The sequence below is a fragment of the Columba livia genome, chromosome 5 (genome assembly GCF_036013475.1).
Source record: "Columba livia isolate bColLiv1 breed racing homer chromosome 5, bColLiv1.pat.W.v2, whole genome shotgun sequence".
In the NCBI taxonomy this organism is placed as follows: domain Eukaryota; kingdom Metazoa; phylum Chordata; class Aves; order Columbiformes; family Columbidae; genus Columba; species Columba livia.
This window is the reverse complement of record NC_088606.1, coordinates 28,419,244-28,445,312: the sequence shown is the minus strand read 5'-3', so window position 1 is coordinate 28,445,312 and position 26,069 is coordinate 28,419,244. Positions and strand designations below refer to the sequence as shown.

Genomic DNA, 26,069 nt, shown 5'->3' with positions numbered 1-26,069 from the left:
TCCCCTTGAAATCTTTTCTGTCAAGCATTTTACTCTGTCCCAGAAAGGTATCCTGACCTTTCTCTGTAGGAAGAAAGAAAACCGCAGAATTTAGTATTTCGTCACGTGGCTACTGCCACACCTCCTTAATTGAGTGAAGAAGGAATAAGAAACCAACATCAGGAAGCATTATGTGAAGAGTTTTCTAAATGTCAGCACATGCATTCCCCAGACTTTTCAGCACTGGGAAGACTTAAAGGTAATTTGTCAGAGAGAAAGAACTGATCGAGAATTCACCCATGTAAATCGATGACCTTTTAGTCAAAAGGAAGTCTCTTAGCTAGTAAAGATCCAGCATTACTTATAAAAGAACAAAATACTAATGGGCCAGTCTGAGTCTTATGAAGTATCTACTTGTACATATAAAGATACGGTTCAGGAAAAGATGGTCTGCAACAGGATTAAGAAGACTAGAGTTCATTTTATGCCTTGCTATAGAGCTGTGAGATTCTATTAGTAGAGCTGTCTGGAAAACCTTGGTTCACACTCAGCATCTTAATACATTAACTTTTTTTTTTAAGTCTTCAACAGCTACTAACTCCACCTTCTCAAAAAGACATTTCAGGGCAGAGCATCTTTTAAACACGGTGTGTAGCACTGTTCTACCATCTGGAGACATGAATATATGCTAGGCATTCATTATTGCAGTAGCACTAACGAAACTAAACAGTTAGTATTATATAAAAGGCCTTTTTAATAGCAGTCTTCTTTAAAAGAAAGATTCAAGCTTTGATCATTCCTCCTGATGGCTGCAGCTGTAGCATTTCTGAGACCTCTGCCAGAATGTGTTTCTCCTCAAATATTGTCTTAAATGTTCATGTGGCTTCAGAGCTGACTTTGTTGCAGTGTGTTCCAGATTGTGTAAATGGGAAATCACAAACTGGATTCTGAAAAGGAAGAAAACATAAAATTGAGCAAACACAGATTACTTTCTGGAAAATGTTTTATTTTCATAAATTCTGTTATCAAAGAGAAAGTGATATAAAAAGATAATATCACCAAATTAGCAGCAATTGCCTTTGATTCTGATCTTTAGGCAGTGTAATTCTGAAGCTACCTTTATTAGAAGTCAGTGAATATAACAGTGAAAGAAAACTGAGATCAATGTTTACTCTGATACATAATAAGATACTCAAAATAGACAAGAGATCAGCTCCAAGCCAAGCCTGGTATTCTTTCAAGAACCAAGAGTTGTTGAGTCAAAGAGATACAAAACTTTTGTTGCACTTTCATAAGTAGCACTAATTATCTAGATGTATGAACTAATAGTGCAGTGTGAGATCCATTGCAGTGTTAATAAACAGAGATCAGTGAGTGCAATGAGGATAATGAGATCTCACCAGAGTGGGAACCAGAAAATACTCACTGGGAGGAAGGTATCGTGCTCCCAGGTAGGAATGCCTACTGAAGAAGACAGGTCTTCAGAGTTTTCTTAGGTTATCCCCCAATGTTGTATGCCACTGCTTATTGTTAATGATTAGGAATATGCCTTATGTAGGAGCAAAGTGAACAACACGGTGCGCTGTGAAGAATCACCAGCCAGAATTTGCTCTAGGACAGACAGATGCTGCTCTACTCCACTTGGCTGTTTTGTAACTTTCGCCAGTGGATATTTAGGCCCACCTCCTTTTCATAATGTAAACATTGTATTAGATGTTCAAATGCAGACACTAATAGGTTTTTTAATTATTTTTAATTATGTCTGCTGCTTCCAACAGTTCAAAGTTTTTGTCCAAAGTAGGCCTGGAAAAGACAATAAGCTCATACATTCAAAAAATGTAACTAATGTAGCTAATGTAGATGAGTACATCTTCCTGCTCTTCAGCAGATACTTGCAGAAGCAGTATCATTTTTGCACTGGTAAATATTTATTGAGTGTAAAATGGTCAACGATGTTCAGAACTGAGGTGAAACTGGATAAAAGGTTCTTAAACTTGTGTTTCAGTGAATGTTGCATTTAAGAAAATTTGTTTCTCCTTGTGTTTCTCATTGTTGCACATTGTCTTGATTGGTAGCATGAGATCAATAGCTGATTAATAGAAAATACAGTCATAAGGGTATAATCATGGCATCTTATGCAAAAATGGGTATGTATTTAGTTTTCGTAGAACTGTGGTGGGTTAACTAGAGGAAGAAGACCTCATTTTTTCAAGAGAGTGTTTTTCACCATTGCCTCTGCAATTAAAAATTTTCTTGAAGAACTGCATGAAAATTCTAAAAAAATATCTTCAGGAATAAAGTTGTTCCACAAATGTGGAACCTACACTCAGACATTACTTAAATCATGATGTGATCTGTCATAGGCTGTGTTACCGGGCAAGCAGAAGTTCCTTTCAAATGTATCATTCATGTGTAAGTAACACAGACACCAGGTAAAAGCACAGTTGTTGCACTAAAGGAGGTAAAGCTGTGGGTTATTGCCTGTCTCCACGTTCACTTCACAAAGGCAAGGCCACCATGCTATTCCCCTGAGTAGCTAAGGTTGTACAGCACATTTTATATACCAGCTACAAAAGTTGGGTCTCATTAATAAATTTTTACAATCACATATTCTTCAAAATTTAAAACACAGTAGAGAAAATCTCTTTTACAAACAGCTGGAAATATTTAAAATGCTATTTAAATATTGTCATTATGAATTACTTCCCTGTAATTTTTCCTTCATCATTAATTATTGTATTCAATACACGCTGAAATGTTAGTTGCCAACAATTCATAAGGATCAAAATGTTTCTTTGTCCTGTTAAGGCTGAATCTTTTCAAAAGGTCCTTTTTTCTCCTGCTCCCTACTCTTCCTATCTTCTTAGTGATATAATAACAGCATTAATTTATTTGTATTGTGTGACAATGAGATAAACACTGAATTATGATTTCACCTCTTCGTGAACTTAGAAAGGTGTCTTCTCATTTATTTTTTAACCCATAATTCCCACATGGTTTTTGAACTTTATTTTACTTTTTGTTCAGGTTCTTACCTGTGCAAAGCACTATGTTTTATTGGCTTTTTGCTGTTGTTTATAATGTCATGTATATTAATGAATGTACTTTTGCAATGTACTTGTGAGGCTGGAAAATGCTGACATACCAAGAGATCGAGTAACTTGCCAAAGATAACAATGGCTGCTTGTGTCAGAGCCAATTGTGATTACATGCTGTACTTCATTCTCAGCCTCAGTGCATGGATATTGTCAAATCATCTCTGTATTCCAGCACATCACACTTCATTTTCTCAGGCTGATACTTCCTTTGTTTTAATAGTTGCCCTGAATAGGCAAAATGAGATGCCAAATAAAAAAGTACTCAGATCAGATACTGTGAAGTTTAGCAGAACCTTCACAGAAAACCTAGGAAAATATGAACTCCTGCTCTCAACTGGGCTACCACTGGCTGTAGAAGAGCTACTCCAAAATTCTCAGAAAGAAAAAGAAGTCATATACCAGCAGAAAAACACATCTTTCCTGCCCCTTGGATTTAGCCCATGGGAGCTCCCTGAGGCTGCTGTTCCTGCCACCTTATTGTGGGAGAGGAGCAGGGCTGGCAGCATCCACCTCCTGTGCTGGCAGCCAACTTGGCTCCTTGCAAACTTTGCCTTTCTCATTTCAAAACAAGCAAACTTTATAAACAGACCTCCTTTTTTTTACAATTTGATATTTTTTTCATATTCACTGTAGATTTCTCACCCTAAAGACCTCCAAGCTTTATCAAACAGTATGAAGCAATATGTGTAATAAGCACATAAAAATGGTAGGGAATCATTTTGGGTTGTAGCTCTTTATATTTGAACCAAAGTGAAAGTATTAGCAAATCATAATGCCCCCTTTGCTCCAGCAGATATTACCACTTTGCAGCTGGTCTTCACAGACTTTCTACATGCACTAGATGTTGCATAAGGTTCAAGGCCTAGCATTTACTCAAAAGCCAATTTTTGTTCATGTAATTTGCTGTCATATGAGGCAAGTCTCCTCTTTACCTGCTCATTTGACAGAATGGGAGAACAAAGGCCCAGGACATTTTGGTGATGTGTCCATCAACAGTATGCTATACATGAAGCCAATAGTTGAATGAGGGCCATCACAACAGGCTTTCATTCCCTGTAGCTGTTGACTTAACCTAGCGCAATGACTTCTGGATAGTGAGCTAGACACCGATTTGCTGGTTTTAACTTCTAGAGCAGAAAATTGATCATGACTGTCTCAGGCCATGTTTCCCAGAAAGAGTTCCTGTAGTATAAATGTCCTTTTTCTCTAATATTCAAAGCGAATATACACCACTGTATAACTAAATAAGCCACTATGCTTCTATTTCTAAATATTTAAGTGTGCCTCTTGATTTATCTGTTTAATGCATTGATACTAGCTGTAGAACAGTGTTTGGTTGAGCCCATCTGCTTTACCCTATGGAGAAGGCAGAATGTAGATGTTTGGTGGGAAGAGCTTCAGTTCTACCTTTTTACAGCATCATTAGGAAGCTGTCATTCTAATAATAATAATTCCCATTTGACTTCATGGAGGTAAAAAGAAATCACTGCTGACATCAAAAATGAGGTGATATTTCAGCATTATTATTTCACTGAAGATAAAATGGAAATCTTTATTACTCCCAATGCTTTTGAAGAAAGCTGAGCAAGGCTTATACTGACCCTGGAGCTTATATACCTTAATGCATCTATAACCAGGATGAAATAAGAAATTTTAATTGTTACTGATATGTTTTTTGGCCATCCCTCCTTAGAATCAAGAATTCTGTGCCTGATTAAAGGAAAATAATCAGGATTTGTGAATAAGCGTGGGACAGCACAATAAGCTTGGGACAGCACAATTATCTTAATTTTCTCCATCATTTAAAATCAGTGCAAAAGACCCCAAACAAATGAAAACACTAAGTGCATTACAAGAAGTGGTAATTTCCTTACAAACTTCATATTGGAGCCTTTCCTGGGAATCCATACAGATTGCATAAAGAGGTCTGAGCTCGAAGAGGGTTACAATTTTATTTCACTTTATATAGATAATTATTTTAGTCTCTCTGAATTTCTTGTGTACATTGCTGTATGAATTGCTTGCCTTTACAAGGACATGGCCAAGGTGTGTTTCATCAGTTGTAAACAATATGTTTTCCACTTCTATTAGTGATAGCACATTAGATGCTCCCATTCCCCTTTCCTTTGTACAGGCACATTCAATTATCATTCTAAACTTCGTATATTTTTCCATACTAAACCAAACAATCCAGCACATCAGTGAGTCTATCCCAATATAATTGGAAAATAGTGTATCTGCCTAAGTTTGGCAATATTTCCTAAATCTGAGATCTGTTCTTGGTCTACTGCTGGTTTGCGGTTTGTTTATTGTTGTTGTTTTGGTTGGTTAGTTTCTTGTTTGTTTGTTGTTGTTTTAATTTAGGGGATATATGAAGAGTTAATATAGACTCTAAACAATTAGAGCAACAGGATACACATTCAGTGCCTTTAAAATCAACAGTATTGTTCTAATTAAAAGAAAGTTAAAAAAAGATGGATTCTTCCTGTGGCTTCACTTTACAGAATTGGTCACATCCTTGCAAATAGTGTCTCCTCTGTATAACATGAAGAAGCTGATCAAAATGTTTCATAGTCTTCTCACAATCAGGAAACTACTGCAATTAAATATGTGGTGAGATCATAACATTATTTTGTTCCAGGCAAGTACCTTGATAACAGAGCAGTCACAGCTCATCTGCCGTTGAGTTACTGTTTCTCAGTTATTCTCAGAAGTAAGACCTGAATTATTACAGATGTCCAAATATTTAAGTTTTAAGCCTTCAAAAAATCAAAATTAGTAGTTATTAGTTATGGTGAAATGTTTAAATTTGAAATGAACTCTACACTTTCATGTAAACAGGTCTCATTTTATGTACAAATAGTTTGGTCATTTTCCCCAAGAATCTGTGCATGCATGAACTAAATGCTTTATTTCACTTTGGGCATATTTTGGAAGGTCCAGGCCTGTTTTTTATCTGAAATAATAGGTAAACATTTATCTTCATGAAAATCATTACCTTATTAGCCTTTTCATTTGTTTCTCCCTGCTGAGGTGATCAGCAATGTTGGGTGTTTTGTTTTTTCCTAACTAATCAACTGGTTTCAGTTCTTGTGATACTTCAGATTGTTGTATTGTTACAAGAACTGTGTTGGCTAGGTCAGGCCACCACTAGACCTAGCACTGTATTTAAGAGACACCTAAATGCAGATCCCTGTTCTCATCAGCACACAGGGCCTCGCTGAACCCAGCCTGGCTCTCGTGCAGTAATGCACCAGGGTTAGGCAAGGGGCACTGCACACAGTTTTTCCTGAGGAAGCAAGGAGCTGATCACAATACACAACCATGCATTATGGGTTGTTTTCAGTCACTTTATAGTCATATGCATTCATAAATTTTGATATGGTTGTAAGATGCAGACTTTGATGGTACAAAACTCACAAAAGGGCTTTAGATCACTGGAGCAACCACAGACGAAGTTTATGTTGACAATTTATCAGCTCTTCTCCGTCAAGGAAAATTGTTTTTTAGTGCCTGCCTATTAGCAGTCACATGCATATTATGAAATTGAGTTTTGGGGAGGACAGCCTGCCATCTGTCTTTTCTGTATTTTTTTCACAATGCATCATTCTAAAGTTAAAACTTTCTGTGCTTCAAAATGGCGTAAAATATGAGATGTCTATAATTGAGACACTTGGAAAGAAATATAGACTAAGTAGAAATGTAAATCTTTATAAACTTTGTAAACAGGCAACTACTGATGCTATCCTTTATGTTTTAGCTTCAAGTCCCCTCCACATTTTCTGCACACCATAGTGCCCACCATGTGCTCTTGCTCCAGATTTCAGGGTTGCTAAACTGATAACTAACTAATATATATCTCAAGGAATGTGAGAACGTTTTCTTCATAAACTCTCCCTGGTTCAGGGTTGTGGGTTTTTTGTGAAATGGAACTGAAAATTCCTGTTGTGGAGAATGAAAAAGATATGTTCAGGTTTTTTTCTGTGTTCTGATATGCTAAGATTTTATCAATAGTATTGTTTTCCTGTAAAAATATGTGCCTCAGAGAAAATCTGCTGTGTAGCTGTCAGGATTACACCTCTCAGAATACGCCTGTGATGATTCTGTTAAATTGATAAAAACAGAACACTCTGCTATGTAGAAGGATTGCTGAAAAGAATATTCTGAGGCCCTTTCATGTGTAACAGCACTTGTATGGCAGTATGTTTATTGTGCTATAAATTCCATCACTGATTTTGGCCATTTCAAATTGATTCTGCAGTAACTGTAAGTAATGAACCTTACAGACACAGCCAAGGAAAAGAAGGAAAAAAAAAAAAAAAAAAAGAAAAGAGAAAAGGTTGTAGGAATACAAATTATAGAGTTAATTTAGCTTCAGTTTTTATCAGATCATACAGCAAATACCCCACAAAGCCAGAAAACATATCCAACAATACATACAGTGCCATAGCCCTGGCTTGCTTTAAATTTAGCAGCTAAACCAGACACTCATGTATTCAAAGAACATGTTTGTATGAAGTGGCCTGTGGATTTCACCTGAGATTTAAGAAAGGTGCTCAGCATAAGTGGATGGCAAACCAGGAGAAATTGTAATAGAAGTGACTCAAAAGGATAATGAGCCAAATCGTGAGTTGTTTTACATGGTATAAGCAATATCAGGCATCACTGGATTTCATAGGGGTGCAGATTAATGTGCAGTGAGATACTAATGACTCCCCAGGTCAAAATATATAGAAGTTTCCAAAATTTACAAATGTACCTAGCCTACTTCACTTTCTTTACCGAAAAATTCTACAGGGCTAACAAGAATGATGTCATATCTATTCTCCAGATATCTTTAACAATCTCATAGATTTTAACAGAGAATTTATGTGCTTGGTAAAGATTTCCATAGCATCATTTTAAAACCCATCAAAAAGGTACCATTCTAAGACTTTTCACGTAAGTTTTGTAGATTTCTATTACATTCTGTAGGAACCTACTGATCTTGCTTTGTTAAAGATTGTATACATTTCTTATCTTATCAATGGATGCCAAGATCATTTGGACTCTTATTTTGCAACTAGACAATGGATCTAGTCACACTGAATCAGTGGGCTTGTCTTGTGGTTAAAGCGTATGTGAATGTACATATCTGTTCTACCCTTAGTTACATGAAGAGCTAACTTCAGCTTTTCACCTCAAATGCTGAAAAGACTGGAATTTTCTTCTACATAGTTTTCCCAGCAACACGGGAGAGAGAAACAAGGCCATATTTTATTCCCTGTGCAAAAATAAATAAATGTCTGTGTTGGGTTCCTACAAGCCCTGCAGCACTTCCATGCATCACAGCTTGCACAGTCATGTATCTCACAGTCTGCATTGAGTACTGAATTCATTCTCTGTGTCTTCTTGTACCTAACTGTGCAGATTTATCTGAACATCTGTTTGTCTGTGCGAGATATTAAATCCTCATTGTGGGATCAAACCACTTCGGTCCCTTCTAGCCTTATACAGGCCATGAAGAAATTCATTGTGGAAAGCATATTCCTTACCTCCCTGTACAAAAATACTATTTTGTCGATTTGTCCAGTTTACAGCAGCAGCCTGAGTGGCACACAGAGGAAAAAAGACACAGAAACTGAGACTTTATGGTGAAAGTGATAATAAAATAATGAGAGTTGGGAACATTATTCTTTCTCTTACTCTCTGCTGGTTTGTGTTGCAATGAGGAACACATAGAGCAAGTCTGAAGTCTTGCAAATAGCCCCTGGTAACCAAGAGCAAAGAAACCTTGCTCGTTATCTCTGCTCCCATTCTGAATAAACATTTCAGCCATCATAAATGAGTATGACATGAAGGGCAAATTAATGGCTCTTACGCCAGATGAGAAACACTTGACAGCTGAGAAACCTGAAGGTTGTTGTGAAGATACAATCCTGTGACCACTGGATGATGGGGCAGGCATACCATTTATTTCAATATGACCTGAGATGCATCGTACTCTTAAAGGAGTTATCCAGCCTTGCAGAGGATAAGAAATAGGTGTTCAACGTGACTTTTGGTTAGGAATGCAGTGAGTGAAAAGGAGAGCTGTACTAGTTTTTTCTTGTTATTTTATTAAATTACATAGAAAATCTTAGTAAAATATAAGGAAAGGTTCAGATGGCTTACAACACCCCTACTAACACTCATTTATAAATACAGAGGTATTTTCTTATTTTCTTGGTAACCTGGTGGTTTTTTTGGTTGGTTGGGTTGTTTGGTTTTTTTTTTTTTAAAAAAAAAACATTTTACATGGTGGGTTTGTAAAAGCAAATTAGGGTCTGCATGTTAAATTTGCCAACTTTTGAATTAGTTGCATAAGTATAACAATCAATTAATAAATGTTAAACAAACAACAGAAAATCAGTGAATTAAAAACTAGTAAATTGATTCCAATGGAGATAAAGCAAGAGGCTTCTTCAGTGTAGATTCAAGAACACAAATCTTGTCTTGTAAGTTCTTGCTCCCTATTTATCCACATCTGGCATTTAAAACAATACTGGTTCATGATGATTTTTACAAATCAATTGCTATCTATAATTTACCTTGCTCTACATTAGGTAGATTATAGAAACAAATCATGGATAGTAGTCCATTTGTACCTGTCAAGGAGGAGGTCAGGGCTTTGCAAAGACCATCTGTCTCCAAGTGGAATGAAAGTTTTTTCTTCAAAGAGAAATCACATGGGTGGACTTCAGCTAGTAATGACAGTACAGTTTCTTGAAATACCCACAGAAATGCTCCTACCAACAAAATTCACTTGATTTTGTGTCAGAGGTCTTTTGTGAAATTGGGATGATTTGACATGAAACAGATTTCATCAATGAATATTTCTCAGCAAATTTTATTTGATTGAAAGTGGTTATTTCTATTTTTGTCTTCTTCAAAAGGTTCAGGAGAGACTTAGGGTGGCAGCTCATGTGTCTATGGAAAGGAGCTTGAGCCTGATATCCAAACATCTATGACATATTGCTGTCACTGAACCCACAGTTTATATGTCTCTAGTAATTTATCAGTATTATTTCATTGCATTTCACAGAATTGTGCAAAATAAGTCTGTATACTCCTTTTTTTTTTCAGAAAATCATGCAGAGATTTGTTTCAGGAAGGACATCTCCTGGTAGACATGTTCCTTTCATATATGTTCATTTACAGTGCTTAGTGTAAATACTAGGCAACACCTTCCTTGTGTCTTAGCACAAGGGAACTCATAACATAGAACACTTCTGCTGAAACTTAAGTAGAATTGGTAGACATCTGAGCAAACACAGTATGTCAAGGAAAAGCCAAAGACTTTTTCAAAGCTTTCTCAGAGAACTAACAAGCATGTCTACAGGGGATTTCCATTTGATACAGAGTAGCTGCATTTCCAGCATCGGGACCAGCACAGTCCCTAACCAAAAGTCTGAAAGAAATTAAACTGCCAGTGGAGGGGGAAGATCCTCTCATGGATTAGTGATTTTTGTTCTTGTTGTTTTTTAAAAAAAGATGATGGTCAGTTTACTTAAGTGGTAACTGCTGCATTTGCACAGCAATTGCTGTTTGTGGGTCTTTGCTTCTCAACATATTCATTAATTAAATTGAAACCAAGGTGAACAGGAAAGTTACAGTGCTTGTTGAACTGTAAAAATGTAAGTCTAATGTGAACAGTAGCACAAGAATTCCATGGTTATATGTTAAGAGGCAATAAAATAGCAGATAAAATTCAGTTCAGGTAAATGTAAAATGCTACTACCTGGGAAAAAAAAAAAAAAAAAAAAAAATCCTGGCTCTATATAAATAAAGGGCTCTAGACCTGCTATTACTGCCCAGAGGAGATACCTTCGAGTTTTAATGGGAAGTTTATGAAAGGAACAGATTACTTCTCAGTAGTGGTCAGAAAGCAGAGTACTAAGAAATTATTAGGAAAAAAAATAAAAATTAAACAGAAAATATCATTATACCACTGTATAAATTTATGGTTTTCCTTTATCTTGAATACTTGTGCACTTGTTAACTCACCTCATCTCAAAGTGAAGATCATAGAACAGCAAAAAAGTGACAATATTGATCAACATTATGAAACAGCTAAAATATACCTAGGAGATTCAGTTTGGAAGAAAGATGACTGTGGAGACACATGACAGAAAACATCAGTGTACAGAGAAGGTGAATGGGATGTGATTTTCTGTAGTCTCTCAATAGGTAGGTGAACAAAATTGGAGTAGTAAATGGCAAATTCAGAATAAGCAAAAGAAGGTACTTAGCAATTCCAGAGTTGAACAGTGAAACCCATTGCCACAGGGCACTATGAATGCCAAAAGCTGACTAAACAGCATGCCTTTAGCTTGGGAAGTCCTGGCTGAATACACAAGGGAAACGTCATTGGATGCTTGACTAGTCTGATGCTCTCCCTTAGTCAGCCTGGGTGACACGCTAAGGATGTTGACCTACGTAGACCTCTGGTTTGACCTGATCCAGCTGCTCTTAGGACACACAGTTGCTTCTCCGGAAGGGTTGTCATGATGTGCCCAGTCTTCTCCTACAGCCAGAGTCTCTGTGAAGCCATCTTAGGCCTTGCGCCTTGCAGTTTGAATGCCAGCTACCTTCTTTATCAGGACCATGTGAGACCTGTTTAAAACTGTTCAGATATAACACTGGGCATGTTCTGGGAACTACAGAGACTAGATGTTGGCAGACATGTCAGAAGACTCATGCATCCCATCCCATGATCATTCATTTTCACCCTCTGGATGCAGAGGCATTACTAACAACCTGCAGCAGCTTTCCTGAAATTCACAGTTGTATTTTCCATAAAATCAGCTCATATGCTTTGCTGTATGCTTTCCCCTTCTAGTTTAGATTCATATAAATGTCATTGATGGAAGGAAGGTGAAAGCATATTAATAATTATGTGAAATTAATGGGTTTTGCCCATCTCCACCTTTTGTCACAGTTGTGGTGTTCTGCAGGGAAGTTCACACATTCTGTTGTCCATGATCTTTCAGTACAACTTGTATGTTTGTGTACAGCCAGTGGAAATTGAGCCACGCAAGCATTAAAATAAACTAGTCGCTTCTCTGTCTAAAATCCTGTACCAGACATCATTAGCACAAGCACAGGAACCTTGGTATTAATGAAATTCAAATATTAGTTCTCAACCTTTTTCATAGTGTGTCCCTGCTTTACTATGAACAAAACTCAGATCTTCCCACCCATATAGCCAATAAATAAGGAAAAGCGAATATGACTTTTCTTGACTAACTTCACAATTAATTTTGGGGTTGCAACCCCAGGTGGAGAGCTTGAGTAGAACATAAACATTCCTGTCTTAATCAAGGCTAAACTGGGGAATTCATTTCTGTCTTTACACACATCAATATTTTCTACATTTTTTTATCTGTATGTGGAAAAAATGCATTAATATCAGATATTTTGTTTTATCTAGTCCTTGTTCACTGTGCAGAGAATCACCTAAGGTAATTGTTGGACTGCTAAGAACTACATCAAATAAAACAGTAGGGGAAAAAAAAATCCCCACTTTATTTCTGCCTCCAAAGACAGAAATAAAGAGGCTCCATCTGAAGAATATTTATTATTGTTTGTCTTTAGTGCAACAAGATTTGGTTTCTCTGACATACAGGATTCTGGCTAACATTTTTTTTAAATACCTTTCCACCCTTTCTGTTACAGAATTATGTAGCCAGGTAACACCACCACCCCGATACTGTAATAAACCATATTTGGAACTGATGCAACAGTAGTCCTTTTTCAGGTTTAATTTTTACTGCTGGCAGGACCACCAGAATTTTGGAATTGTGAGCTCCGAGAGAGTTTGCTTATGGGCAGGGATGACAATTCTTTTATTAGAACCCTGCACACTTCAATAGCTAAATGCTTTCAACTTTCTTTAAATGGTATTAAGGAAAAAATATCCTCAAGGCATTATTTTTAAAGGGGACTTCAAACATTTTGTGAGGGAAAAAAAATGCAACACATTTGAACACCAAGGGATTTGCAGAGGAAACTCTGTTAAAGTGGAGCTATCTTTTGAGTTTCAGGGTTAAATAAGTATTGGCCATAAATCGGGGATGCAGACTACCAAATATTCTGGGGTATTCTAGATTCCTAGCTTAGACCAGCAGTAGCCAGATTCTATAATAGATCATTTAGAAATAAATTAGTTACATTAGCTAGCTTTTTAAATTAACAATGTTTCATTTATTCCTCTGAATTCAACATACAAAATCCATTATAAAAGTTCCTAGAAGTATAAGAAAATCCCAGGTTCTTAATCTTTTTATTATATAGACTTCATTCTGCAATAACTCGATATTAGATATTTTAGAGTTTATATTTAAAAGCAGCTATGAAGCAAGCAGATATGCAAGAGTAAATCTGCTCATCTTGAATCCTGCAAATGGTCTGCTCTGGAGGTCATATCAAAGAGATTCTTTTTCCAGCTTAAACCTGTCTTTTCTAAATAGATCTCAACCTGATCTTATTTAATGCATTGATGTCTGGTTTCTTAGTCATTATATTTGCTCTATTACATATCAAAAGGACTCTTGAGAAATTCCCCCGAATTGATAATTCTGATTTCTTATGTATAGCTACTCTATATTCACTCTGAGGACAGCTGTATTGTATGCTAAACCACGAATTGTAAAAATTGATCCCTTTGTATGTAGGTTTGTATTAAATTGAGATACTTTATTTTTTTCCTGTTTGTTGCCACACATGGGTTCCTGGTGTCAGTTTGTATTTGGCTGTTTGAGCATATTAAAGTTTTGCTAGTGCTTATGATGTTCTTGCCAAGAGCGCTCTTGCAGCAATCTGCACTAGAACAGTCTTTGTGCCAATTACTTCAAAAACTATTCTGTTATAAAATCAATTTTTATGGCTACTTTTTCAGGTTGTAGTGTGGTGATTTAGTTTAGTTTCTTCTTTTTCCATTTTTTAATGTTGATTTTCTTCAAATGCTTCTAAGTTTTGGATTATGAAAAATAAAGCAGTGTTGATAGACTGAGTTGTTAATAACACATCTTAAAAAGGAAAAGGGTTCAAAGGCATTAAAATGAAACCTGGCATCTTGAATTACTAAGACTGCATATGTTTAAAGGATACTAGTTAATAGTAGAATGTTTAGAGCTCTTATTGCGAGGGCTGATTATGAAAACAGAAACCTTTGCAGTTGTATAAAGCACAATAAATGAAAAATTATAATGTGTAATGACTCAACACTATATTTCTTAAGCTTATATTATGGGACTGATTTTAGGAGTATCAGCTCTACAATATCTTTTATTTAGAGAAAACCAGCTTGCTTATCCTTTGCAATTAATAAAAAATCACAACACAGAAAAGGAAAGCATTATTTTACAATACAAATATGCTTTTGAATGGAGGGTCTTGATCATGCAACTTCCGCCACCACAATGAATGCCAATTCAAGGCTGGACTTCATAATTCTGACATGAGAGCCATCATGGTGATAAAGATATATATGTGCTCATATACAGTACAGGACACTCTGCTATGTCCTACTAAACAATAACCACTAATCTATTGCCACAAATAATAAAATGTTAATGCTGTTATGTAACAGAATGAAAAATCAGCCATAAATTGAGTATCTAATAGTGTTAATCTAAAGGATCTAAAAATGCTGATAGCAAATATATTTTAGTAATTTTTGAGCAACCTCTGGTCTGCTGTTCATTTCCCAGGCTATTAAGATTTGATAACTCTTGTAAAACAACCTATTGTACACTCTTGAAAATAATTGTGGTTTTAGTTTTTTGGTTTGTGAGGGGTTTTTTGGTTGGCTTGGTTTGTTTGGTTGTTTGTTTGGGTTTTTTTAATGGCAGCTTTAGGACTTTTTTGTCATACAATAGTCCTCCTTTACTCCTACAGAGAAGTTGTAGTTTTTTCTTTAGATAACCCTAACCTAGCCACATCCAGGTCAGGGAGCGTCATCTGATAGACGTAACACAGGCACTGTCAGGTTCTTGTTTTATCTTCACTCTTTTGGAGAGTTAGAAAGCTGTCCCCATTCCCTTCTTTCTAGTCTATTATCTAGTGAAAGGCAAGTGGGAGATAAGAGGTTGTGTGTCCTGAGGTTGAGGAAGAGTTGGAATTAGCTGCTTTTTGCAAGAGTACTCAAAACACTGACTTTTACACAGAGGAGCAGCTGCTCCCTGTGGTGTACTTGAGTGAAAGTGACTGTGGCTGTTTTCCTTGCTGCTGGCCTCAATATTCCTCATATGCAATAAATAATACTCTACTCAGGTCATTTTAGGGATTGAGCAAGAGTTATGAACTGAGCCTGCCAAGCCAGGGTGTTTCTCATGTGATGCTTGTCTTTTAAGCACCTGATGAGTTTGAGGTCTCATGAGGATACTTTTTTTAAACCCCTAAGGATTAGCCTAAATTCCTGCTTCTGACTGTTTTAAGCAGCAAAATAGCTTTTGAATCTTATTATTTGGAGGGAGAGGTATCAGAGGAAAGATGGGAAAAGCTTAGAGTGTCTCCAAAAACTAGTATTGACTTTTTAACAATAAAATATGTCCTGAGACCAAATATGCTGTTTAAATGTAAATACCATTTCCATTTTCAGACTGTCTTTTGCAGGTGCATTTGAGGGGATTTGAAATGTACTTGTAGATAGAAAAGAGGCTATTGACCTTGAAACTATGTATGTGTTAGGAATAATGTTCACCCTCCTTGAAATCAGACTTGTATTCTCTGAATGGATGCTCAAGACCACAATTCTTAACAGTGGTTTGGATAGTGTTTGGTGCATAACTGAATCAAGACTGACTGTATTTTACTTACAAAAGGCATTTCTCAGGAGTCATAGGTTACTGCCTAATCTCTTTTTTTTTATCCACCATGATTCAGAATGACTCACTGACAGCTGTACTTAAATACTAGTTTCCTTTGTTCTGGTGTGGACTTGATATAGTAGGACAAGTTTTGTGTGTAGAAGCAGTATATTTTATTAGATGGGCTACTATAGTCAGGAAAAAAAATAATAGAAAAAAAAATATATATATAAAGGTTTCTCAGCATATAAGCACTTTTTCAAGGCTAAACTGAAGAAGCAAATACCTGAATCGAATAAGAGTTGAGAACAATTACTGTAAGTAGATATGTTACTCTGTTGTGCTGTCTGAGAGAAAAGGTAGGTGATATGAAGTTGGAGAAGAGTGATATTAACAAGGAAAAGGTTATATGATGGTTATTTTCTAGATTAAAAGATACAGTAAACCTAACATTGATACAACAGGAGCATACATTTACAAACTTTGCCTTTCACAGCTTCATTATCTGAGGGGTAACTGATCAGGTTTCTAGACACGCAGGAATCCCTAAGACTGGCCGCTGGGCATGTGCAAACTTATTTAAATGGCTCATGCTGCAAGTCTAATATGTATCCTCTATGTGTTAAAGTAACTGTAGACATGCCAGAGAATTGATCCGTATGGGTACAGTAAGTTGAATGCATGTGGGACATATCAAACTTGCTGTACGTGTGGAATGATCCAACATACTGCAGCTCCAGCAACTCACTCGTTTTCAACACCAAACACTCATGCTCCATCAGACCTGCTGTTAGGAATATCGCAGCATATATAGAAATGCAGTAAGTCTGAGAATGGAATATGCAAGTATTACTGGAACTGCAAACACAAGAACTTACTGGTTCTCTCTGACCCCAGCTGCTGCTAGTGATATATTTTCCTGAAGCTTTCCTGAAGCCTGGGAGAACAAGCTTTGGTCTCAGTGAGAATGGGGCTGTGGAACCCCAGAAATAAATTACTTCTGACCATGAGAAAACATAAGCAAATAGAAATCTTGTAGTGACCGCAGTGGGGTACAAGGAGGAAAAAAGAGAACTGTGGTAGACAAACCTATAATTAAGTTTTGGTTGATAGGCATGTATATATTTTGATGTCAGAAAAGGAGAACCTTCAGGATATCCCTGTATGAATTCCAGATGTGACAGTGGAACCTTGTTGTCCTTCAAAAGGCCAGAGGAAATCCTGTTTCCAAATGTTCCGTCTTAGCTGAGAAATTGCCCGAAACCTTATAGGAACCCTTTACCTTGCAGAGTATTAAAACATTTGTCTCACTGGTGTCACAGGCGGGCAGGTTTTGAGATGCATGTCCATGTATCAGTGAGTGAAAGAGCACCCCATTTTTCAAAACAAAAATGTAAAAACAGGGCTACAGTTTGCAAGATTTTCTTCTGCGAATTTTAGCAGTTCAATTTAATTGTTTTAAAGATTTAAGTGTTGATTTTGGAAGTATAAAGTAACATTTTTGAGATACCAAAACAAACATATATAGATCCTCGTGAATCACAGTTGTTTCTGTAAAGGGGGGACTAAACGCATGTGTGAGCTGTTTGTAAAACAGCTAAATAAATATCCACACACACAAACTAAATTAGGGTATTTTCTTATGTGATTGTCTTCTCAAAATTTGCATCTAAGCAATGTTTAAGGCTTCAAATTTAATGCCTCATTAAGAGAAATAAGGTGGAGGGAGGACTTCTGCCAGTGCTCTGGTTTCAGTCCCATAATAAATTGGCTTAGTGATTTACACAGAGAACAAAAGAAATAGTTTAGAAATTTCTTTCTAATGGAAGTTTAAGTTTTGAAGCGCACAGAGACATCTGAAAGGTGAAATTCACAGATTTTTCATGCTTGCAGGTTTTTATAGCCTCTGGTAATGCATGTCCTTACTCTGACATCACATGTATGTGAAAAAATGGATGTAATATTTAAAGATGTCTTTTGACAAAGAAAGTATTTCCATCTCCAGAGGTGAGATTTAGCTTTAAAGGATGATTAGCAGGTTCCAGATGTGTTTTTCAATCACTGGGCTTTCCTTTTCCTTAAGTATTGAGAGAGGGAAGGTTTTATCAAGGTCTTTGTGATGTGCTTGTTTATAATGAGTAGGCATTAGTAGAGCACATCTAAGTGCTTGTCGCTAACAGATGACTAAATAGAGCATATGGCAAGGAAAAGAAATATATGTTTGTCCAGGCAATGTGGCTTGTTAGCACTCCCACACTCATAAACTGTATTTACATGTACTTACAATATTTTGCAAATCCCTTTTCTAATCAGCTAAAAATAAAACCCAAATAATTTTTTTTTCAATATTGGAGTGTCAAGCAAAGTTGATTTAGAATTTGTTTAATAAAGCAATTAAACAGTAGAGAAGTTTTTTATAGTATTTGTTTTGCTTCAGCATGATGTCGTTACAGCAACATATGTGTTATATTCATCTCACAGCATTGAGAGTTTTGTTGTTACAGAATGCTTTTTGGTTCACCCATCTATCCAAGTATAACTATTATACAACTAGGTTACACCACAGCAATAAAACAGATCAGAATGACCTATGTCAAATCCCGTTATAGATCAGGTCACAAGGTTTATTTTGACCATAAGATTTCCCTCTACTTCTACAGGATAAAATCATGATACAAGTTGCAACAACTGCCAAGAAACAGTCTGTGAGCAAAAAAGTCTCTAAACTGTTAACCCAGTCCAGCTCCCATTAGAGTAAAAAAGGAGTCTTGCTACTAACTTCATTTAGTAAGTAGATGGAGAAATACTGGGGGAATCTGTAGAGCTCTTGACATACAAAGTTTCTGATGATCCCTGTGATCGATATAGCATTCACCCACCTCTTTAGAATGGACAGAACACAGTATCGCTGTCTTCTCTTGTTGTGACATCTAAATGTGACAGTCTATTCATAAAGCATTATTAGAAGAAAGACAATGATAGTTTAAAGATGGCTTTGGACTGTTGCATGCTTTTCAGAGAAAAAAAAGTATTTATAAAGAAAACTGTACAGAAGAGTTGTGTTTGCTTTTGATTTTCAGAATATTCCTAGCAAATTTTGTTAAATATTTACATTTATATCCAAGTACTGTCCTTTATAAAATAGTTTATTATTGCAATTTAGCTTCATTAAAGTCATAGTACTGCTTTAGGATATATGATAGACTAGTGCTTTGGGATTGAATTATAAAGAGATTAATTTTAGCTACCAGAGATAATTGACCCTATAATTCCTATCACCCCTAATTCCAGTTCAAATGAACCAGTGTTAAAAGTGGCAATACTCACAATGTAGACAAGGTCATGACAGCTAGAATTGTTTTTTACTACCAATTAGATTTCCCACTTGGTGCGTTTGACTAATGTTGTCATAGAAAGGTATTTCAGGCATGGAAATACAGTTTCCTTAGAGGCACACAGGCACTGGAACTGATGGGCAGTTTGCTGTACGTTTCCCAGTGTCAAGAATCAGAATGCAATGGAGTGCTGTCCCCTAATATTTGAATTCACATGGGGATTTAGAACATGTTTTGATTCTTGATAGAGTTAGGAACACGCTAAATAATTTGAATCTGAAAGCAAACTCTCTTGAAATTTAACAATGTTCATATAAGGTGGGTCTAGCAGGTTTGGAACTGTTTCTTGGGGCAACACTACATCTGAGGTGTCTTTCAGATCAGGAATCAGAAAACAGTGAGGTATTAACTGAATAGAGAGTTTTCAAATACAAGCTATGTTGATATTTAGCTGCAAATTACATGGAAGTTTCAAAAAATACAAGAGATAAATGCATTTTAAGTATGATACGTCTCAAAAATTCCCTCAAGTGACAGTGCCAACTTCAAACATATTAGCATAAGGACTCTTATGAAAAAACAAGAGAACAACAATACTTTTGCATAGCACGTTCAGTATAAGATTATTTTTCACATTATTACTAGTTATCCATCAGCATTTTTTCCAGCGTTTACAGATTTGAGTTTTTGCAGTAAGCTGAAACTGCATGATAAAAAGAGACAGATAATGATAAAAAGCAGATGTATATGCAAGCCTAGCTAGAAGGAGCAAAATATACTATTACTGCCCCTCCTGTGAAGTTAATCCTATTTCTTTTATCTATTTCTTCATTAGTTAATGAGGTCTTGAGAATTTAAAAAAAAAAAAAAAAAAAGTGTGTTTGAAACGGTGTTTTTGCATCCTTGCCTTTAGGAACTTTTTCAAATATTCATAGAATAGTTTGCCCTTGGAATGTGCATTAAGTGTGAATTTAGGCAATAATTACTTTAAATGTAGGTGGTCAGAAACCCGCAACTGAAATGGACGAACACAGCAGCTCATCACTTTCCTCATTCCGAGTCACTGTGCTGGCTGGATTCGAAATGTAAAATCGTGGAGAAAGGAGATATTTTAATGATTAGGTAAAAAAAGAAACCAATCAACCAAACAAACACAAAAAACTTCAAGGCTTAGATAACAGATTTGCTAGCATGAATTACATTTGAATTTAGATGCACTTTGTGGTTTGCAGTCTTATTAATGAAAGATTCTCTCTCATTTTCTATTATCAATCAATCTCAGATCAGAAGCAGAGTTTGGCTGCTGTCTTTGTGAGATGAGTGTCAGTGGATGTATAACTACATCCCATCTCTGTCACCTCCTCCAGTGCACTTGGTACCAACCAACGTATCTATTGACTTCCGTGTAGAGAGTCAATAAAAGGGCTGAAAGGGGCCAATTTTGAGAGTATACACACAGAATCATAGAATCATAGAATGTCCTGAGTTAGAAGGGATACAGAAGGATCGTTGAGTCCCACACCTGCCCCTGGATAACACAATCCCACAGTTCACACCATGTGTCTGAGGGTGTTGTCCAGTCTCTTCTTGAACACTGTCAGGCTTGGGGCCAGAGTCTGGAATCACAGTGAAATGGACCCTGTCTCCTGGAAACCTTTTGTTCATGTTGATGTTGTAACACACTCTGAGGGTGAAAATCTGGGAGAGCCTGCAACTGCCAGTTCTTATGGTTCTCTAATCCATGAGTACAGGAACTGCAGTTTCCATTTTCAGTTTGATATCTGACATCAGTGCTGTATTTATATTATTTTATTGGAAAAAAACACCACCTTTATTTATCCACAGAACTTCTGAAGGAGTGAAACTGAAAGTGGTGGATTATCCTTTTCCCAGAGTTTCAACTTACCCCATTTCAGACAGCATTCTTTAAATATCACTTTCCAAGGCTGCAGCTCGATCTCCTGGGCATCTTCTGGCATTATCTTGTAAATAGGGAAAGAAACCATCCACCCCCCGGTGCTCTCCCTAAATACACAGCGTACTAGGTAAAGCACTATGTGTCTACCAGCTCTTACAAAGTTTTCTGTGGATGCAAGAAGACCATCTTGCAGCTGAGCTCATTGATCACTTTCAGGTTGTTGCTTCTCAAATTGCCAACCACAAAGAAGTAATTTAAGACTGTGAGCAGTGTCTTCATGGTGTAGGTGACAAGCAATTCAATTCAATCTGTTCTGGAAAAGTTTCAAAACTGCTGATCTTTTTGTCTCATATTTAGTCTCTGAATGTTATAAAATTAATATTTTATTAATGTCTTCCTTCATTACTTCAGTTTTATCACCCTCTCTCTTTTCTTTTGTTGAATTTCTAGATGCTTTTTCTTCTTCTTCTCTCTTTCTGTAGCAACCACCACAACAAGAATCAATAGCACAGGAGTTCTGAGGTTTTTATTTGATGAATGTGACACATTTGCCTGTTATGTTCTTGTCTTCTTTTTTGCCATGAGGACATATAGGACATGTTGACAGCCAATATTAATAAGCTTAACACTAATACTGGCAGTTACTTAGTACAATTTTTGGCTGTGTTAAGTGATCTGTAGGGAATAGTAATGCTATCCTTTAAAAGAAACTGATGTCACAGTTGCATCCAGAATGTCACAGTTGCATCCAGAATTCACTGGGGTTTCTTCTATTGTTTTTATTTTCCAGGTGATTCATATAACAGGCCGGTTACGTCTGAGAGTGTCACTGTCCCACGGACGGACAGTACCCAGCCAAATCATGGGACTTGTTGTCGTTGCTCATGCTTTGCCACCTCCTACAATTAATGAAGTCAGGATTGACTGCCACATGTTTGTCACTCGTGTGAATATGGACCTCAATATCATTTACTGTGAAAATAGGTACAGCTTTTAGCTCATTTTTTCTTTGTTTTAGCTGTGTGTATTCTTTGTTACATGGGCTTGGCAAAAAGTTTTGAAATTTGTGAATTTGTGACTCCTGCAATGTCATCCTGGTGTTGTACGAGAGTACTGAATTCACTCTCATCATCATCATGTTCATTTCCATTATTTTCTTAGAGAATAAAGATAAATTAAAAACCATAATTTGCAGGACATCTTGCTGGAATAGGGGAGAATAGACCAGGAAAGATTCCTCTTAGCTTTCCCTGCTTTTTGCAATCTCTCACCATCCCTCTCAAAGGCAAGATTTGGGACTAGACAGACGTTGGTCTGATCTATATGGCTGTCCTTATGCTCCCCCGTCCTCCCCTACAAAAGTCTTTCTGTCTGAAATTTTGAAGTTTTCCATTTTTGAACTAATTTGCAGATTACAGCACATCGTGCTCAGTGTTTAATGGAACAGAAGCACAGATGGCCTAGATAGTAGGCTAGAGAGGTGGGATCTGTTGCAGTAAGAGGTGGGAAAACTTTACATTAAAATTGGGTAAGGGCATACTGGGAAAGACAGCAGTGAAGTGGGAACAGGTGATGCGGAGTTGGTTGGGGAGGCTATGTTCAATGTGGTAGTGACAAGTGATCTAGGAAGGTGAAAGATGATAGGATTTAAATTTAGCTGTCTGCTCCCTGGGGGTTGGGTGCCGGTAGTGCTGGGGGCTCCCCATGGTGGCTGGTGGCAGGGGCTGGCAGCCAGGGCCTGTCCCACCACCCCAGCCAGGAGCAGGCCAGGCAGTGGGGCAGCTGGGCACCTCCCGAGGGATGGGCTGAGGCCGGTTCAGGACATGGGCTGGGCCTGGCTCAGCAGGACCCATGGCTGGACAGGGCAGGGCTGTGGGGAGCTGCAGACCAGCCCTGCTGTGGCACTGCTGGGGCACAGTCTGACAGCCCTAGAGGCTGACATGGGGTCCTGGGCTGTATGCAGAGTGGGGGAGGCCCAGGGAGGCTGATCAAGACCATTAAGGTTTACTGGTGCCCTCAGGGTCCAGAAAATTAAAAATAAAATATAGGGTATGGGTATTTAGAGAAGAGTGAAGATATCTGAGAAGGAAGATATAAGTAATAAAGACATTTGGGTCCATTGATCGAAGTCTGAGGTACAGGGGAAAGGCTGGAAAGGAGAAAAGAGGTAATGCAGCCAAAAGAAATTTTGTCAAGGGGACCTATCATCAAAAAGTAGAACAAGATGACTAGTGCAAGCTTTACATGTGACAGCAGCTGTGGCATATTACAAGTTGAGTGGAAGCTCTCTGACAAGAGCAATCATAGTTGCTCAATCATAATGGAATACCTACAATCAGGATGGCACATCAATATAAACTTCTATAAAATGGGGTAAACTCAAATACTTTGTTGAATCAGGGCCTTAAACAATTTAAAATAATATTGGATTTCAGTTACGAGGTTATCTTTGCTGTCATGTTTCTGAACTGCCACAATAGTATTAATAATAATATTACATGGCTATTAGAGAGAACACTTCATCTGATCTTCAAAAGCATTATCTGAAAGATAATATATTCTTCTCCTTTTTAAGCTTGGAAAAACTGCTCTGTATAAAGTGGCTTGCACAAGGTCACAGAGAAAGCTGGTAGCAGTATTACAGTTTGGGCTGAGCTTTTGCCTGTGAGTCTACCTGACAAGCTTCTAGATTCTGTATAATCTGGCAGCTGGTGAAAGAGCTCAGGGGATTAGCACCAGGATCTCGAAAAAACCCTTTTGCTTAGACTGCAACCTACCTAGGTAGTAATGGAAAGCTGCTACCACTGCAGAGCTCTTCAGTGGCCTCTGTGAAATGAGTTGCTGGTATCTGTCCAGTTGCTAATGAACAGATTTCCTTTTCGTAAAATCACCTGCCCTTACTGTTGCCTTCATTGGCAACCTCAATATGAAAAGTGAGGAATGTGGAAAATTAACTATTCCATCTGGTCAAGTATGATATGAATTTGTGGGCCATATTAGGAAGATTTATATTTTGCCATCAGTCTGGCATTTTTATGAGCCCTACGTTGTGTATTTGTTTTATTAATTAAACATTTTTGTCTTTCTTTTAAATGCCTGAGAAAGGCATCACTGAAAAACAGGAAATGTATCAGACATGGAGCACTAGTTGGTAATCACATAGGAAGTGCTGATAACACATGGTAAACTATGGTAAGCCAGCTAACTTATGCAAGAAAGCATTGAGCTTACTAGTGTTTTCATTCATTTAGGTAAAGGCAACATTATAAAGCAACTTTTCCTTGTTCGTGATGGATTATATAATATCTCATATGCTAGAGTAGAATGCATATGATGGGGTACTTGAGTTTATGTTGCAATAGTTCCATTTTAAGCCCTTGTGTCAGTGTTTAAAATAATTTATAAAAGTAATTTCAAATAGCATAAACACTTCTGCCAGGGCTGGGAAGTGCTCACTGAGGCAGCAGGATTTCCATGGATTGAAAATGGAGTAGGATTGACAGGACTTGGATTTCATAGACAGTACAAAGCAGAATATGACTGTAAAAGCTGGAGGAATGGAAAGGACAGAAGAAAGGAAGGAATTAACTGAACAGCTGATTGAAGTTGTCAGATGAATTATCTGGGCCTTTGCCAAGGCCATTCTCCAAGTCGGGGAAGTTGGGATCTCTCTTCTGGGACTATAGAAAAGGAGATAAGTATCCCATCCTGAATATATGGGCTTGACTCCTGACACTTATGGGCAGACTGGAAATTCTTTGTGGTGCCACAGTAAAGCAAGCACATTGATGAAAACAGAGAAAAATGGCTCCATGCTGGGGAAGCTGTAAGCACTATTTATAGAGCAATGGGGAGTTACTGACAGCTGCAGGGAGCATGGAGCAGAAGCCATGCTACTTAACTGAAATGAATGCTCACAGTGGACCATTGGATCAGCAGGGGTGAGATCAATAGTACTCCTAGTTTTCCGAGTGGTTGCCTGCTTGCAACAGCAGGGAGCGAGAGTTACTCATGACTTTGGGTGCATCTTGTTACTTTCCTCTGAATGAAGAGATTTGCATCAGAATCCTGGACTCAGTGCACCAACTAGTCAACAGTTAGCTTCCCTTTGAGACACGATCCATTAGCTAGTGCATTGGCTATTTCTAACAATTAATATTTTGTTCTGAGAGTGTTAAATGGAGATGTAAAATTTTGATGTCTAAAATATGATATGTTAATCCCTGTCTGTTTTCCAAATGTGGAATTCATATAATCTAAACTTCTCCATCTATTCTAAAATAGTCTAGAATTTCTTCATTAGTCACTGAAGTGAGAAAAGCACCTGCAGAGGAACAAATCATCTTAGATGATGATAAATAACTAAAAGCAAAATAAAGACACTGCTGCTAGAGTACAGCATCAGTCTATATATTTTCAGTGTCAACTGTTAGTGATCAGAGATCATCTGGACAGAGCCTATAGCCCAGATAATGTTGACTGCTATAGCCATATCTACTAGTATATTCCCAAAATAAAATAACCCAGTGAACATGGTGTTTTCTAGATGCAAGAGGTCTGACCCGTTGGCCATGACAGTGGTTGCCAACAGTTCCTTCAGATATGCAGGAACAGTGTTGTGTAGAGAGCTTCAAGCGTACAAATGTGTGCATATATTGGTCTTAATTCAGCAAAGCACTGTACCCGTATACCTACCTTTAAACTGCAGTCATGTTTACAGTCCTGTAAGTCACTGGAACCACTGATCTGCTCAGACATAGGCCTGTGCTTGTGTTTTACAGGATCAGGTCTGTGTATTCAGGAGAACCGTGCTCCCACCCATCAACCTGTAGTTTTATTTTGTCAAAGGTCTTGGGAGCCACAAGATCTGCCTCCTAATTAATGCTCTAAGATCTACTAAAATATTTCT

The 26,069-nt window shown here is 37.3% G+C and overlaps 1 protein-coding gene across 4 annotated transcripts in view; it reads left to right on the top strand.

Moving 5' to 3' along the window:
* Positions 1 to 26,069, top strand: part of NPAS3 (neuronal PAS domain protein 3) — a 615,994-nt gene that overhangs the window by 560,121 nt on the left and 29,804 nt on the right. For all 4 annotated transcript variants that reach the window (XM_065064080.1, XM_065064081.1, XM_065064082.1 and 1 more), the window contains one exon: positions 21,951 to 22,144. In XM_065064080.1, the coding sequence (XP_064920152.1) occupies positions 21,951 to 22,144 (194 nt within the window). The remainder of the gene's footprint in view (positions 1 to 21,950; positions 22,145 to 26,069) is intronic.